At 43.6% G+C, this 17,920-nt stretch overlaps 1 protein-coding gene across 1 annotated transcript in view; it reads right to left on the minus strand.

The window, feature by feature from the left end:
* Positions 1–10,738: 10,738 nt before the first annotated feature.
* ESRP1 (epithelial splicing regulatory protein 1) overlaps positions 10,739–17,920 on the minus strand; it is a gene marked incomplete at both ends in the record, with an annotated part of 28,606 nt that continues 21,424 nt past the window's right edge. Inside the window, one exon of the mRNA XM_079533619.1 lies at positions 10,739–10,829. Coding sequence (XP_079389745.1) covers positions 10,739–10,829 — 91 coding nt within the window. The remainder of the gene's footprint in view (positions 10,830–17,920) is intronic.

Consider the following 17,920-nt stretch of genomic DNA (forward strand, 5'->3'; position numbering starts at 1 on the left):
GTAATCCTTTCCCCTTGTCAGAAGGCAACTTTAGCAGTTGGCATTGTGCCCAGGTGCCAGGCATCGTGCAGGTGTGCCCTGCCAATGTGGTGTGTCGTCTGTGTGTCAGTTTGGAAGGTCAAAAAAAAGTGTATTTTCCATCTTGCTGCTGTAGCTCTTCTGTTAGCTTCTACCAGCCTGCTCCAACAGCTGTCGTCCTCCAAGGCCTCCCATACAAACCTCCTCTGTCACCCTCTGCTTCATCCTCAATCTGGTCTGGGTCCCTCCTGCTGACTCATAGGATAAGGAAATTCTATTTTAAAAAAAGTGATATGGCAAACAGGGGGGCTGTCAGACCAGTAGCAGAATGGAACTAAGAGAGAGAAACTCCCACCTTTACATCTTGTGCTGTTTTCCCCTTTATTTTTCTCCCTTTAAGAGGAGCTACAGATGCTGGATTTGACGATTGTATTTGGACTTAGTTCTTTTCCAAACTAAATGATTTGATGATTCTATGTTGAGTACCTCTGAATGAAAAAAAGGCCTACCTTTTAGGGATGTGAAAGTGATCCAGAACACTTTTGACTTTTCCTTTTTAAATTTTTTTTATTTTATTTTATTTTTTTTTCCTGGAGATCCCTTCACAGCACATTTGTTTTGTGATGCTCGTGTTCTTCAGATTCTTCTTCAGAGGTGCTCTTGGAAGAAGCAGTAGACATAGAATCATAGAATGGTTTGGGTTGTAATGGACCTTTAAGATCATTTAGTTCCAACCCCCTGCTATAAGCAGGGACACCTCCCTCCAGACCAGGTTGCTCACAGCCCCATCCAGCCTGGTCCTGAACACCTCCAGGGAGGGGCATCCACAGTCTCACTGGGCAACCTGTTCCAGTGTCTCACCACCCCCACAGTAAAGAATTTCTTCCAAATATCTTGTCTAAATCTACCCTCTTCCAGTTTAAAGCCATTTCTTTTTGTTCTGTCACTACCTGCCCTTATAAAGTCCATTCCCAGCTTTCATGTAGGCCCCCTTCAAGTACTGGAAGTCCGCTATAAAATCCTCCTGGGGGCTTCTCTTCTGCAGGCTGAAAAGCCCTGAAAAGCACTCTCAGCCTGTCCTCGTAGGGGAGGTACTCCAGCCCTCTGATCGTCTTTGTGGCTCTCCTCTGGACCCACTGCACCTATTCCATGTCCTTCTTGTGCATAGGGCCCTGGGACTGGATGCAGTACTCCAGGTAGGTCTCAGAACAGGGGGGCAGAATCACCTCCCTCGACTTGCTGGTCACACTTCTCTTGATGCAACCCGGGATATGGTTGGCCTTCTGGGCTGCAAGCCATAGCAGGAGTGCGAGAGATAGCCGCACAAGCATGGGGTCAGATGGAGACGCTGAAACTGCTTGTACACAGGTTGCAGATGGATTGACGCCTTACACAAAGGACATGTGCTATTAAATAGCTTTAAAGTTAGATTTTTAGGGGAAAAAAAAGATACGATGCAGCCATAAGTTGGAAGCCCACTGTTGTGTTTTTTTGCCTCATTTTTGAAGTTAAAGGAAAAAGTTGTTTCTGGTGTGTGCACTGTTTTGATGGCTGCTCCTGGGCAAGTCTTATTCTAGAAAAAGCTGATCAGACCCATCAAAGTCTATCAGATTAATGTTAGAAATAGAATTTCAAATAGATTTGGTTTCACAATCATAGAATCGTAGAATGGCTTATATTGGAGGGGACCATAAAGAACATTAAGGTCCAACCCCCATGCTGTGGGCAGGGAGGCCACTCACTTTCATCTGCTCTTCCAAAACAACACAAAAATCCCCATTGCTAGTGAGGTGCAGAGAATTTCAGCTCAAAATTGAATTGCAAAAAACATTTTGGATTGTATCTGTTAGGGGAAATGATATTACAAACCGATCTTTGCCTTGAAATACAACAGGCACAGCCACATGGCAAATGAAATTATCCAGGAGGTGCTGCTTTTAAGCACATAACATTTTAGAAAGTTTTAAACTGGATAAGGGAGGTTTAACTTGAATGTTAAAAGTAAGTGGAAAGAGAGAAGATGTTCAGTGGGCGATTACAACTCCACAAGTAGTCCACTCCAATTTATTTGAATGTCTGTGACTCAGCAGAGGAGATTAATGGATTGACACCAGAGCTGATCTGTCATAAGTGACAGTTCCATTAATTAAATCTGAGGACTTAGCACTGTAACGCTGAGCTCCGGTAGCTCTGTAGCTGGGGTGTTGGTCAGCTGCTCAGTGCCCACTGAATGGTGAACCTGCCCCAGGTCTCCTCGGCCTCTGGCAGCTGGGCTTCCCCCTCAGTCAGCACGACTTCATATCCCTTCTGCACTGTTGGGTTTTGGCCTCTAGTTAGGGCAGCAGCTGAGAAATGGAAGATGATGGAGAGAAAATGATCCCAATACAAGGAAGTAAGTGAAGGATTCTGGGGAAAAATAATGGTTCCAGACACTCTAGGCCAACCTACTGATACTGCAGTGCTGGAAGATGTGCATGAGCCTCAGTCCCTCTCCCCAACTCCCGGGGAGGGCTGTTGAGAGCAGATTATGGAGCCCCACGGTGAGAGGAGAGATGCTATTAAAGGCCCATGTGGAGAGCTGCAGGCACAAACAGGCTTCCTGAGGAGGAGAAGCAGCAGCAGGGCAGAGGAAACCAGAACCAGCTCACAGCAGCTTCCCTTGGTTCTGTGATTCCAGTACACCACCAGAGCTCTGTCACGAGCAGGCCTACCCTGGGCAGCCCTCCTCCTGCCCTCCCCTCCATCTGGGGAGCTTGTGCCCTCAGCACCTGCTGGGGTCACTCTGGGATGTGTACTCTTGCTTTCACTGGTTGCCTCCAGGGCACCGTTATTATTTGAGGGCTGGACCAAACTTATTCCTGTATCAGTGCTGCTTGTTGCCTCATTGCTTGAGATCTGAATCCCCAGATAATGCTGCCTCAGCTCCTCCGCCTGCCTTTCCCTTCAACAACTGCTGTCATCCTCTGGTTAGCACACTGTGTGCAGTGATGTTTTTAAGGCACAGAGGGTCTGGTTAAAGAACTTGCCACATCCTTCTAACCTGGATATGAGGAGAAACCTCTCCCGCATGGGACAGGCATATTTCTCAAGTGCCGCTCAGGCTCCTTAAAATCCATGGTGTTTTTAATGATCACTCTGGATAAAACATAGAGCAACACGGTCCAACCTCAGAGCTGTGCCACCTTTGCTCAGGAGGATGGACTAGAAACCTCCTGAGATACTTCCAGCCTGAATTATCCTACAGAGCTGGCACATCCACTTAAAGCAAAACATTCCACTCATCCTAGTAAAAAAGATGTAGCCTATCTGCAAGTGTGCCCTTTCAAGACTCTTCTCTGCTGCCTTGTGGCCAATTAATCTGGAGTAGCCTTCTCATTTATGGCCCTGTGGTTCAAAGCACCATTCTCCTTGGTTTCCTCAAGGACAAGATTCTGCTTTTCCTCACTGAGATCTGCGAGGGCTCAAAGGTAATAACAGCTTTTCTCTAGGTGCCCGTTTCTCATCCACCACAGGAAGGAAATTCAGGGATCAGCCAACACTGCTCAGGCAGATGTGCATCTTTTCTGCCAGCACTGAAAGAAAGAACCAGATGTCACTTTCATGATTCCGGTGCTCAGACATTCCCTCATGGCTCACATCTGGATAACCTCTTGTTGCCTTTGGACTTACGAGGGGAGAAATGGGTGCAATGTTAATGTATGCCCCAGGGTAAAGGTTATTTTTGGTTCCCAGGAGATCAAGAAAAAGCCCTCCTGCAGAGTGGAAGGAACACATCCCTTGCATTGTTAGGGTCGTGCTTCTAACGGGAGGTGTTGTCTCAGTAAATCTAGCGCCCTGGGACTCAACAAGAGCTGACAACACCCTCAGTATCAGGAGGCGGTTTGTTGTGAACCACCATTATCAGAATATGTTCCAGCCCAGTGCCCAAAGAGGCAGTTTTCAGAAACGCAGAGGGCAGCCCATAAGCACGGCCTTTCTTGCCACACACCAGGCAATTCGGCTATTTCGGCCCCCTAGCGCTCTCAGTTTAGCCTTCGGTAATGTGGCCAAGCTGCTCAGACAGTCTTTGTGAATGAGAGCATCTCTAAACCTTCTCTGGAACATTGGTTGGCTGCCTGCCACAGGGACTGCTTCTTCTAGGAAAAACAAAACTCCCACAAGCCCCAAATTTTACAAGCCCAGTTATACAAAAAAGTAGGTGGAGTTCTCTACAGTGGTGGAACACTATGGTATTTTTTAGCCAAGTGACATTTGCAATAGAGGCACCAACCTTGAGAGCAGAGTATATACGGCCAGCACATAATGAAGAGCCAACTCCAGCTGTTTTTTCCTAATTAAATCTAAAAAATGGGAAATGATGGATGATCTAATCAAGCCCCTTCACATCATTTGCTATGAGATAGAATATCATTCGCAGTTGTTATTTTTTTCTCCAGACATGTCTAGCAGAAGGGCTTTTCTCCATCCTTCTCTTATCTGAGCTGCTGTTCTTTTCCATTGCTCGGTGCGAGGCACAACTGGCACCTGCGCAGCAGTTACTGCTGGCTGCTATTGCACACCGCAGGGTGCTCATCTCCATCCCTGCCTCTGGGAAACTTGAACAGCTTGTCTAGCATTGAACAAAACTGCTGAACTGTCTCCTGTAATGCTCTATTATTCTCCTCTGCCGTAACACACTGCTTCTGATTTTTGCCTTGCCAGTTTGCATGTGTATGTAGGCACTCCCTGGAGTCTGAAAGGGATGGGGACCACAGAGAGTCAGGAGGAATGCCTGCAGCTTGTGTGGGCTCTGTGTTCCCTCTTTGCGAGCAGCAGGGCTGTGACAATGCAGATACTTCCCATTAGAGCCTTGCAGACACTGCACATGGACACTCCATTTCTGCGGCACGTTGGCTGGCAGTAATGATAGGGCTCTGCTCACTGGTTTAGTTACACACTGGCAATTTGTCCGCTTTTTGTGCTTTATTTATCAGGTATTAATTGCAGCTCCCACTCATTACCTCCTGCCCAAATCGCTGCATTGTCTGCGCTGCCATCAGACGTTCCCTTATTTCTGCTTCTGTTGTCAGCATCAGAAAACTCAATTACGCGCGAGCACGCATGCATACCCAAACACACAGTAGTAGGCTTGTGCTGATGTTTTTAAAGATACACATCTGCTGATACTAAAAATAGGTCCTTGTCAGCAGCTTGGTAATTTTAGGCTCAATGAGAATTCATCCCCATGGTAACTGTACAGTTGTTGAATCATTTATTATTTGGGCTTTCAAATCACAACAGTGCCGGCAGTTTTCATCCTCTGAAGGACCCTTTGCAGTATTACAGCACTCCCTGCTTCACACCGGCGATATTTATCGAGCAGACTGCCCTCCCACCACCCACATCTCCCTGCTGCAGGAGGATGGGATGCAGACAGCAGCCTCTACAGAACTGCTTGGATGCAACTTGAGAGCGCAGCCCCGTGCCTTGTTCTTTGTCTCAGTGACCATAAGAGGATAGCACGAGTTGCAAGAAGTTTTGCAGATAAACGGGTGGCAGTTTTAACCCTGTAGATAGATGTGTTTGGCTTCCAACTGTGGGGGCACACTGCCTGGCTCCTTCGTGATAAAAGCTGTTTGCACTTTCTCCCACTTGCAGATAACGCCCATTGGCCAACAGGTGCCAAAGCAAGCAGAAGTTGCCCGCTTGCCTGCCAAAGCACAGGGCGACACGCGGATGCCTGAGCCCAGGGGCTGTCACAGGTCTCTGTGCTCTGCAGAACGTGGCAGGCAGCCCTCAGTGCTAGAGATCCAGCAGCAGGAGCTCCTCCATCCCAAATGGGTGCATTGCCATCACAGTCAGGTATTATAATTCATCTATCAGCTCCCTGTTGCTGGATTTTTCCATCTATTTAGAACTGTATTTTTCATCTGAGATTTTGGCTAGTAAAAATACCTCATCCGCAATTCATGTTATCATAGTGACAAGGGTCTTCTAACCAAGACAAGCTGCCAAGCACTGGGGTGTGCTAGAAATGTTGTTACCTCATAGCTTTGTGCTCACTTATGATCATTTATAGGAACCATTTATCCCATGTAGCATCCTTTCCTTCTTTCTCTTGTAAGCTGATTCATGTGTAATGAGACTTTTCCACAAATAAAGAATATGAGGCCCTGAGCACAGGCTACCCAGAGAAGCTGTGGCTGCCCCAGCACTGGTGGCATTCTAGGCCAGGTTGGATGGACCCTGGGCAGCCTGAGCTGGTGGTCTATTTTGGCTCACAGATCTGTAAGAGCTTTGCTTCCAATTGCAAGAAGAGATATCACGTAAGAGTGTGCCACACTTCTATCTGCCCACCCATCACTGGAAGCATTACTGGAGTAACCTGTGGACTGACCCAATGTCCTCGTGTTATCATCAGGGTGACAGCACAGCATCATGTCACCAGCTGGTTTTATTTCAAAGCTGTCTGGGTCTTTTCAGGCTACCTTAACTGTCTGTGCTACTGTGACCAGGACACATTACTAACACCCCAGGCCTTTTTCTGCAGAGCTGCTGGGCAGCCCCTGCATGTGTTGGTGCCTGGGGTTGTCCCTCCCCAGCTGCAGGCCTTTGTACCTCTTCTTGATGAATGCCCACAAGGTTTCAAGTAGAAGGGAACTGTCACAGTGGTAGAAAACCTCTGTTGGTTCCCTCTGCCCAATGGGGCCTTTGGACACTCCCAGCTGTGCCCAGGACCAGAGCCACACGTGGTGGCAGAGCGCTGGCTGGAAAGAAGGGACTTTCATGTGGGACACCAAGAGATGCATAGGGACACACTCTGTAGGCAGAGGTGTGATAATCAGTGTGATAAACTTGGAAAAAAGAAAAAAAAAGCCAACACAACAGTTTGGATTTCCAGACCATTCTTTGGATGCAATAATTCAGCATCTCAGCCTTCTCACAGGCAGGCACAGCTGGAGTATGGTTTATTGATGTTCCAGAGGGCTACAGAGGGCTGTTGCATCTTGCCTAGCCAGGCTGACATGCACAGCCCAGACAGCACAGAAGTAAATGACATTCAATTTGGTTGATATTTAATTACTTTAATAATACATTTGACTGGCAGTTAATCACTTTTTCCCCATGTGACCCTGGTGTTTCTTTACATTTTACTGATTCCCAGTCCAGACCTTTTGAGCAGGTTTGCACTGACTCTGCAGCTGCTTTGCAATCCCGCTCCTCATCATCACCGACCAACATCACAAACCAGAGGTGAAAAAAGCCAGAAGGAAGCTTGAACCACTCTGAATGCTCCCAGCTCCTTTGGTGGGAGCTGAGCCCACTCTGGGCACAGCAATGAGGGGATATCAGGCAGCAGACCAGATGCAGCTTCCATTAGAGAGTACTAATTACATGCTTACAGACTTGGGGTATTTGTGTGCAAGTTGTATTAATCAATGCATATTTACTTGCAGCTTGCAGTCTTTGAAAAGAAGAAAAACTGACATCCACAGACCAAAATAAAACTGAAACACTTCAAGTATTCAGTAGCTTAGAAACGGTCTGATTTTGGTGGCTCAACCTGCATTGTAGGAAACATAAGATAAAAAACTTCGCTGTTATCAAAACTGGCCAAAAAGGCACCAATAACAGAGCCTCCTTATCAGAAGGAAGACTGTTAGGCAGCCCCCTGGAAAAGCACTATCTGCTTTTTCAAAAAAGTGAGCATTTCCCACGTGCAGTGGCAGATCCCATTAGAGCCAGTGGGATGTTTCTAGGCCTCCAGAGCAGCATGACACCACCAGCACACCCCAAGGAGCATCCACAGTCCTGCATGGCTGCTGGAGCAAGGGGTTACAAGGGAGACTGCCCTCCTTCCATCACTCCTTGTGCAAAAGTGCCACTAGAAGAATAAAACATTAGGTGGGAGTTTTAGGAACTCCTCTACGCTCAAAAACAAATTCCAACTCTAAATGAAAGGAATTTTTAGTAGGAAAAATCTTGTGATGGAATTCTCTTATTTTTTAACATTGTATTAAAACAAGGAAAAGATTGTACTGTTGCTGGTCAAACAGCATTGTATCGTGTCAGGCGGACTGATACCTCAACCACGGAGAGCAGCATTAGACAAAACCCCATTTAAGCAACTCTTAACAGTAAGCTCCTGCGAAAACTTAAAGGAAGTGCATAAACATTCAGACATCAGACTCAGTGTAAAGCATCCCAGAAGAAAATTTAAACCTAGATTGCTGAGATGGTAGCATGGTTCTATTTTGTTGGTGTTTTTAGGGGGAAGATATCTCACAAGAAAGAGGAGAGGTAGGAAATAGGAGAAGAAAATGAAGGTGGAACTGTTAATTTTTAAAGAGAGATACAGCCTAATTTCCACCATCACTCACCTTGTCTGGAAGGCTTTCTCTGCTTTGCCACCCTCTTTGTTCCCCTTGTATTTTGTACCAAGCAAGGCACTGCTGTGCATTTGGCCATCCCATAACCATTTACTGCTTCAGAGGAACATAAGATGACCCTGCCCAGATAGCTTTACAGAAACTGCCCAAATAGCTTTACAGATAGCCACAGAAACAAGCAAGAACCCTAGAACTCCACCTCTCTATCTGTACAAGGTGGAGCAGAGGGGCACAGCCCACCCCAGCACTCACATAGGCACCACAGAGCACAACAGCGTCTCTTGCCCACAGCTGCATAGCAGAAGAACCCAGGTGAAGCTCAACATCTGCAGCAGACCCCACTTCTCAATACCCATAACAGTGTAACGAGGATGTAAATAAACCATGCTCCCTTAAAACAGGCTGGGTGCTTGGCCTCACACCAGGTCCCAATTCCTTCTCTTAAACAGAACATGAAAGACCAAGCATGCATACAGAGACTTCTTTTGCACAGAACTATCAGACAAACATGTACAAGGCAACACTTCGATAAAAATATCAAATACAAAATTAGTTCTTAAAAAAACATTTTAAGAAGTTTGATATGTGTGCAAGATTACTTTTAAAAGCTCTTTTATATTCCAAAGGATCTATTGCTAGAGTTTGTAAGTCCAGGCTAAACTATTTCGATGTTAAGAGCAGCTTAATACTTTATTTATTCAACAAGAAACCTGGAGGAACTGTGCGAGTTCAACATCTGTGCTCTCAGTGAGGGGTCTGGTGATCTGATGACAATGTGTGTACCTATGAAAATTGTGCACTAACTTAAAGACTTAGAAGTCCATACGATGATTTCCAAATTTCTGATGACTTTTCTTGAGCACAAATGGTTTGAGCAGTAGCAACCAGGGAAAATAATCAGGATCTCCACTCTAGACTTGCTGCAGTTCTTTGAGCCACCAGAAAGGTTGGAGGAATCTGCACAAGAGAGTGCTGCATGTCACCAAAGCCCATGATCAAAAGCAAAGAATTTCTCACTTTGGTTTTCACATTAAATTCATAGGATTTAAATGACTCCTGCCACATTCCTTGAAAACCAAGAAGTTGTGGAAAATTAAATGCAATGTTACGACCAACCCCGAAGTGGCAATGCCATCATCCTCCCTCAAACTCAGCAACCTGGACTGGGTGAAAACTGCCTGAAATATGAACCCTTTTCCCAACAGGTAGAGCATTCCAGATCCAGATCCGGAACAAAGAGCAAGGTGTGGATAGGATGCAGTGCACCATTGTGTTGATGCTAGTAAGCATCCAACTATGGTCTCCAGCTATAGTAGGGATGTTGTATAATGAGGTCTGTCTTAATCAACCCAGCCAAAAACCAGCTTGTTGACTAAGGACAGTCACTTTTGTCCTCAGGTATGTTTCACTGTACTCTGCAGGGATCCAAATAGCTGATAGCTGCAGGTGAAGATGTTGTCCAGAAGTAGATTATGCTTGGGGCTGAAATTGCCCTTGTGTCAAGGGACACACTGAAGAAAGAGGGCTTTTTTTGTTGTTATTTTTCAAGGAACAGGTGACGAGAGTAAAGAAAATTGCTTAAAAAGACCTTTTCGTGTCTGACTAGGATTTTTAAAAAACTAGGTATTACAGAAGGATTTTTGTAAGTATACCTCCACATGCTCCTTTAAGACTGCTGCACAACAAAGCACACAGTGCAGCCATCAATATGCTGCTTTTTCAGTTCTACTTGTGTTTTCCTCCACAAATGCTTTCTGGGTGATTTCACCCTTTGACTGCTCGTATACAGAGGATCAAGTAAACCCAGCTTGAAAGACTGAAATGGTCTCATCAGGAAGCTCACAAAAGCAAGAAAATAGCTGCCAGTTATAAAAACACCATCTACTCCATTGCTGTAATTTTACAGCAGTGGAGCTTAAATTTCAAGAATTAGAACTAGATTTTGCAGTTATCTAAGCAAAGTGGCTCCTTCTGTCTAATCAACACTACATCCTGCTTCTAAAAGCTTCAGTGCACTGCTAGCAGAGTAACATCCCCGCACTGCACACCTCAGTGCTGTCTCTGAACAGCTTTCTTGAGGCTCTCAGCCTCAACACCCTTGGAGCCCTAGGTAGTACACAAAGCAGCAACCCACAAGAACGCTGGAATAGTCAAAATCCTTTCAGAGGTGGCTTCAACGTAGCCAAGGTCTTAGAAATCACTTGCCATCCTAGACCTAGCAGAGAACAACAATATTCCCAGAACAGCAAATGAAAAGCAATGTTGAATATGGTGTCTATCTGGAGCAAGAACTTATGATACCCCCAGACTTGCCTCCTGGGGTTTGTTATCCTTACCTTCTCTAAGGAAGTCTAACTGCTGGGACCTTTAAATGCAAATCCATTCCTTGGACACTCTGCTGGCCGGATCACCTGTGCGTACAAGTCCATCCTCTGCTGCATGCTACAAACACAAGTTAAGACAGAAGCAATCAGAAGCCAAACTAGTGCAGTAGGGAGCTAGCAGCTGGCTGTGCTACTTCAACCTTTATTAAAGCTCTGGGCAGATAAAGTTCAGGCTATGTAGTTAGACATTTGTGATGTGTCTATCGCCATGGTATCAAGAGCCATTCAGCAATAGAATCTACATTGGGATAAGTGGCCTCCCTAACAGCTCAGGACATGGGTGCACACAGTATCCTTTTCAGGGCAACTGTGCAGACTCCAGCAGCCACAACCAACTGGTCCTTGGCTTCAGACACAAACGCACCTCCTGCACCATCAAAGCCAAGAAACTCTACAGATCTCTAAGGGACAAGTTAATACATTTGCTATTAGGTGGGTCTATCACATACCATGATAATACTGAGAAGTGTCATGACTTCTACACATTATTTAAGACTGAATTAAAAGAAAGAAACAAAACCATGAAAAACCTTCATACTTTTTTGCTTAAGGCCACCTTGACTATTTTCTTATCTCCTTTGCTCGTCTTCGAGCACCTCCCATTTTCAGAAGTATTTCCACTTGGACTGAAATCACCTCTACTTTTGTTCTCCAAACCCAGGGCTCTAAAAACAGCATGGGAAAAGTCTTTGTTAGGGACTGTTAGCCTGTCCTTCATTTGCTTACATCTGTGACAAATCCTTAGCTACTGACTAGCTTTAGCTTAAAGGCTGCTTTCCCAAGAGGCTTTCTGAAGCAGGAAAGACAGGGGAGTAGAAAGGAATCCTATACTGTCTTATCCTCTCCAGTTCTTCTGCACCTTCAGTAGGTACATCTTTAGGCAAATGTGTTCTTGCTGCTTTTTGCCTTCCTTAGTTCCCAATGCTCACAGACTCCTTAGTCATCTTCAGTCTGTGCTGAAGTAGACAGCTCAGTCCCAGCAGATGACAACAAGCAGCTCCAGCACACAAGAGATGCTCCTGGACACAGCATACATATGGTCATGGTTTCTCCTCAGATCAAGGTCTTCAAGAGGTATCACAAAGTAAACATAACTGAGGACTTGCACAAATTCTTCAACAGTTAATAACTAACCACATCTAAGCAGGAGAGCAGGTTTTCCATAGGAGCAGTTTACAATGCTCGTTTACTCCCACAGTATTGTGTTCCTGGGTACCTTCATCAACAATTCTTCACTGAGGGCTCCATTAGGTAGCAGAGATGGACTCATGCCAATAGGGGACATACACAGTCACCTACATCACTTTGGAGCTTTTTGTCAGAAAAACAGCCATGGGGAGTTAAGATTTTATGTAAGGACGCTACTCTCCAGCATAAGTTTATTACAAAGCAATATCTGATGATAATGGTTCCTTGTAAGCCTTTTCCATAGTATTATTAACTCTGCTAATTTCCAGTAAAATGCTATCATAGTCCATGTATATGTATATACAATTTCTCAAACACAAGATTCAGTGGTCACCTTATGGTATTAAAGGATTGAAAGTAAGTCTGCCCAACAGTGCTCAATCCAATGCTTTGGACTTCACTGCCACAACATGCTGTACATGATCCAAAATTTTAGATGCTGTTGAACAGCAGTGAGACAAACCTGTGGCAGATGCACCCATCCATTGTTGGGAAGGAAGCTCCAGGACAGTGCTCTCCACCAGCTGCCTGCCAAATGCATCCAATGGAAGAACATTCCACAGCTGCTGGCAATGCTGACTTTGCACCAAGACTCTAGAGCACTTGCTAATTCACAACACCAGCTTGGAGACAAACAGCTTCTGTGACAGATTAGGCTAAAGGCAGTACCTGCACTGAGGTTCCAGTACAAGATAGCATCGGAACTGCTTTTTGCCATTTCAGCATTTCCTCAAACTGAAGGGTGTCAACCTCCAGGAGGAAGAGCAGAGGAATACCTAGAATGGTGCTCACTCAAAGCAGAAAGGCAGCAGATAGAGGATGCTGTTAATAGCATCCAAGACCAGTAAGCAGCTGTTCTAAGCTATCGTGGTCTGATAATGATATGACAAGGGGGAATGGTTTTAAACTAGAAGAGGGGAGATTTAGATCAGATGTCATGGAAATTTTTCAGTCAGAGGGCAACGAGGCACCAGTACAGCTTCCCAGAGCTATGGATGCCCCATCCCTGGAGGCACTCAAAGCCATGTTGGATGGGGCTCTGGGCAGCCTGAACTGGTGGGGGGCAGCCCTGCACAGAGCAGGGTGCTGGAACTGGATGGTCTTTAATCTCCTTTGCAATCCAATTCTGTAATTCTTCAGTGAAACAAAGCCCAAAAGCAAGTACTGACATGTTTTATAAAGGGCCAGAGAAGATTTCTACAGCCATGCTTAATATCACTGTATTATGATACAGTGCAAGATCTCAACTCTTTTCACATCAATATAATTCCTGAAATCAAATATGATATGAAGCGTTTCCCAGTACAGCTTTTTTTCCATATGAGTTGATCTTTCTGCTTGGGTCTAATTGACAACCAGATTGGATTTTTTCCAAATCAATATTTCTGAGACTGTAATACTCTCCAAAGACTCTCAAAATAAAACACAATTAAGCTTTAGAAATCAGTTCTGGGTGCAAGAACAAGTTCTCACATGTTGATGCTGGCATTCAGACAGCATTTATTTGCCTCAAGGGATCCTGAACATTCATCACTAAAATGTTATGAAGAAACTTTGAGGATCACTGCCTCTCCTGTTTGATTTCCTATCTCTCCCCTCCCCGCCCTGGTGCATTTGCTTAATAGATAATGATATCCAGAAAGAAGCCCTGATTTATATTGAAAGTAGGTGAGAGCTGGGAGCAGTCAGTGTGTGTAACCAAGCAGATTTCCAGACCTCTGCCAACTATTTGGCAGGTCAGTTGATAGAAACATAGATGTGCCAGCACTATTTGCACTTAGGAGCAGGTACATGCATAGACACAATCTGCAGGTTTCAGTTCATTCCTTGTAGATTTCTCCCTGTTTTTCCTGCAGCTTTGTTCTCTGTAGCCCTGAAAAAGGGTTCAGATTGTTATGTATTAACTATTTTCTTCTCTGTGACAACAGATATTGAAGGTATCCATACATAAGGCTACTGATTGACAGCTTACATTAATTTCTGCGCTGTAGGCCAGGGCCTGTATTGCAGGTAAGTCTTACAACACAACCCTCACTGTGCTGCACAGAGAAACACTGCTAGATAAAGCTTGACAAAGACATGAAAAGAGAGTGGGCAGGAAAGAGCAACCTGTAGGACCTGTCTACTGGTGTTACACACTTTTGCCAACTTCAGTTTTAATGAAGTATGCAAGCAGCAAACAGAAAACCAAAAATTATAACAGATCATCCCAATATCCTACAACAAGGGGATATTTTTCAACAAGGATTCCCCAACAGGGATTTTCAGCTACTTCTTGGGCTGGCACAGATCATGACTATCACACATGCATACAACAACTTGCAGCATAATACTTGTAGCACTCATTACTGGAAAACGGCCCCAAAGCAGGAGGAAACAAAACTTCCACGTACAGCTTTTTAAGAGATGATTCACATAGAGTTTGAGAGGGTGCAACTAGTCTGTTTTGTGGTGTCATTACCAGAGCTGGAAGTTTTAACCTGGCACTTTGTTCTCAAAAATCTAACAAGACACACTAAAAAGCAAAAGCATTTACATAACCACAACAATTCTTTTCTAAGGCTGAAACGTTTATGCATTTTTAAAGAAAGAAAGGCCTTATAACTTGACAAATACCAAAGTATGAGTGCTAAATCATGAGGTCATCTGTTAATCAAATAGAAACATTTAAATCCCTATGACTGTCCTTTAAACAGACGAATATCACATGCTGTTCTCACAGGCTTTTTTTTTTAAAAAACTTTTTCTTTTTTTTTTTTAAAAAAAAAAAGCTTTCAGTACTAAGGAGTTGTATACCAAGACAAACACCTCCACCTCTAGAGACACCAAAAGCTCCTTAGGCAGAGATGCTATCCCTGCACTTAAGCAGATAACCCGCTGCAGGCTCAACACACCTAACCAGCCTGCCACGTCCCATCCACGCACGGCAGCAGTGTGACAACAAGCAGCGATGGAACAGTGCCAGATGTGCTGGTTGCCACAAGACTACAACAGCTTGCCCTAAGCAGTGTTGGGAACCACAGCCCAATGCTCCAGTAGAAGGCTACTGCTGAGTAAAGAGAAGCATCCAGCAACATCTGTGTTCTCTGAGTTACCTGAAATCGCATTGTCATCACCAGTGAAGTTTAAAAGAAAGAAAGAAAACACAGCCACCTACATGGATGATGCAAGTACCTTAAGGTACAAGGGAAAAAAGTCACCTCTCACAACAAGGAACATTTTGTAAATATGCAAAAGAACAAACCCTCTTCAAATTGATCTCCTCACTTAGCTTGCACAAATGTTTCAGTATAAACTAATCACCCCAATAATATGAATGTTTTACCAGATATCAAAGAATGAATCAGAAGATGACAGTAAGAACTGCCGATTAAACATCAGCACGTTCAGTATATTCCACGAACAAAAGGAACTCACATCTTTAAGAGCAACCATGTTGGTATAAGTTGATCACTGATACTGCTACCAGCAGCAACTTGTTTTAAGCGTTATGAATTTTGAGGGCTTTTTTTGTTTGTTTGGGTTTTGCTCCTAAAGATAATTTTACTCTCTTGGAAGGAAGATAACCATTGATCATGGCATTATGATTCTGCTGCCTTTTAGACCTTGAGACTGTTTGAGTGAGATCTATGAGTGAGAACATGATGATAGACTGTGGAGGCACGCAACAAAACTAGCATACAGATTAAAAAAACAGTCCATAGCAAGAGAACATGGAGGTAGACTACCATATAACCTTGAATTTCCTCATACAGGAAGTGCCAGAATCATGCCTCTCTACCTCATACAAAGGCACCAATTTAAATCACTGCAATGGACAGAGCTGTACATACATGGGGTTAAGATGCTATTTCCCTGTTATTTAACTTAGCTTGGCTGGATACAATCATATCTTCATTGTAAGAGTTCATTGTGCTCAAAAGCAGAAACAATCTCTTCTTCAAACAAATAGTACTTCAAAGATGCTAGTGAATAAGCTCACCTTCCCAGCTTAGTTCAATAGCACACACATTTACCATAGGACACCAAGCATAAGAACATTCTTCCAGTTACTTCAAGTTCAAAAGACTTCCTGAGACAGATATCATTTCTGTGTTCACCTACCCTTCAGTTTATTCCATTTGCTTGAACCCACACCAGTTTTCAGCCTCCAGAACATTTTTTGGCTATGAGTCTCACGAGCATACTACTCACTGAACATTAACTGCTTCACTCTTCAACTATTCTTTTTATTTTTAAGCAATAAAATGTGTTCCTACAATTAAGCATTTTGATGGCAACTTGAGAATTTAAATGCTCTGCTTAGGTCAGATCAAAATGGCATCAGAACTGAGTAAATACAGTAAGACTTAAGCTTGTTTCAAAGCTATAGGGTTTATAGCTTTAACTTTCAATTTTCTGTATAGTAAGGTTTACACAGCACTTGCTAACAGTTGCCAAGTAATTTAGCCATTCATAAATTCCTACATACTAGCACACCTGTTTGTCCAGGATTAGGCAAAGGAAGAAACCCATCCCTCCCATGAACCCCTCAGAAGCTTGGGAGTAGGTAGCAATAGAGACCACCAATTTGCTGTCAGAACATGCTGCTAGATGAAATTACAAACTGAACCGAGATAAAGATTGACAGAGCCAGAATAACTTGCTCTCCCTCCTTTTCATTAGTAGTTCACCAAAGCTATCTTACTAGCATAGAAAGCATCCATTTCTTTATGTTCTCGTGTTTCATCGCTAAAGTTAAAAGAACATTAAGGATAGTCTGAGAGTTTTGGTAGTTTTCAATACATGGAAAAACCAAAACAATCCTTCCCCAACCCCAGCTCTGCTGATTACCATGTAGGGAAAGGAACTGGCTGTTATAAAGCCACCTGACCTTGCAAAACACAAGCTGTAGAACCTTTTGGCAGCAAGTCAGAGAAACTTCCCTTATTGCTATAAATATTCACTAGGTAGATTTATGAACCATTGTCTGATCATTAGGCACCAGCTCTGTATTGCCTTTCCATGTACATGCATTTAAATGCACCGTTTACTACAGAAGATGCACCACTCTTTGCTGCTGCACATGTTTAACTTCTTTTGAATTAAACTTCAGAACCAGAAAAACCCATTTACAAGTCCCAATTGCTACGTTAAAGGGAGCTGATTACTTACTGCACCTTTTATAAAGTATGAGAACGTGCATTGAAAAAAAAAAAAAAAAAAAAAAAAAAAAAAAAAAAGAATTTCTTTATCTAGAAAGATACTGACTACAAGGAATCACTGCTACTGCTAGAGTCACACACAAGTTGTCTGTATATCAGATATTTACTCTGGACAGAAAAAATGATTTCCAGATCACAAACAGATGTATGAAATGAAAAGCATCCAAGTTCGCTCCAGAAATCTTTTCATTTGAGAGAATAATAAAAAAAGAGACAGGTACTTACAGTCTTCATAAGAATTACTATATAGTTTCCAAAGAATTTTATAGCACCATCAGTTAGTTAAGGATATAATAAGGATATTTTCACTTGGGATTGATCAGGCTGTAACCAACATAACCAACAGCCCAAGCAGCCAGCAGTAGGACTCATGTGGGGCCCTACTCAGTGTGAGGTCTCTGTAGGGCTTGGTGCTAAGTCTGTAGTAGCCGTTCTGTAGTCACCATAAGAAACACAATATGCTAAAGTCACACCAAGCTACTGTTTGACATACAGAGCTATTATATTGAGAAACATGTTTTATATTGCCAGTGCAAGTTTTGGAATTTTATTTTTCTTGATCTTACATTAAAGAGGCTGAGTTTGGTAACAAGTCATAACCATAGGACAGGACAGTCAAGAAGGCATTATAAAAATAATGCATAGGTGCAGAAAACACTTTAATGAAAAAACAAGCAGTTCACAGACAATCTGGTTTAGCTTAAAGTAGTAAGAAAACTTTGTTTATCTTACAGGTGCTACAAAGCCTGCACTGGTC

This window comes from Tetrao urogallus (assembly GCF_951394365.1).
Source record: "Tetrao urogallus genome assembly, chromosome: 3".
NCBI classification, from domain to species: domain Eukaryota; kingdom Metazoa; phylum Chordata; class Aves; order Galliformes; family Phasianidae; genus Tetrao; species Tetrao urogallus.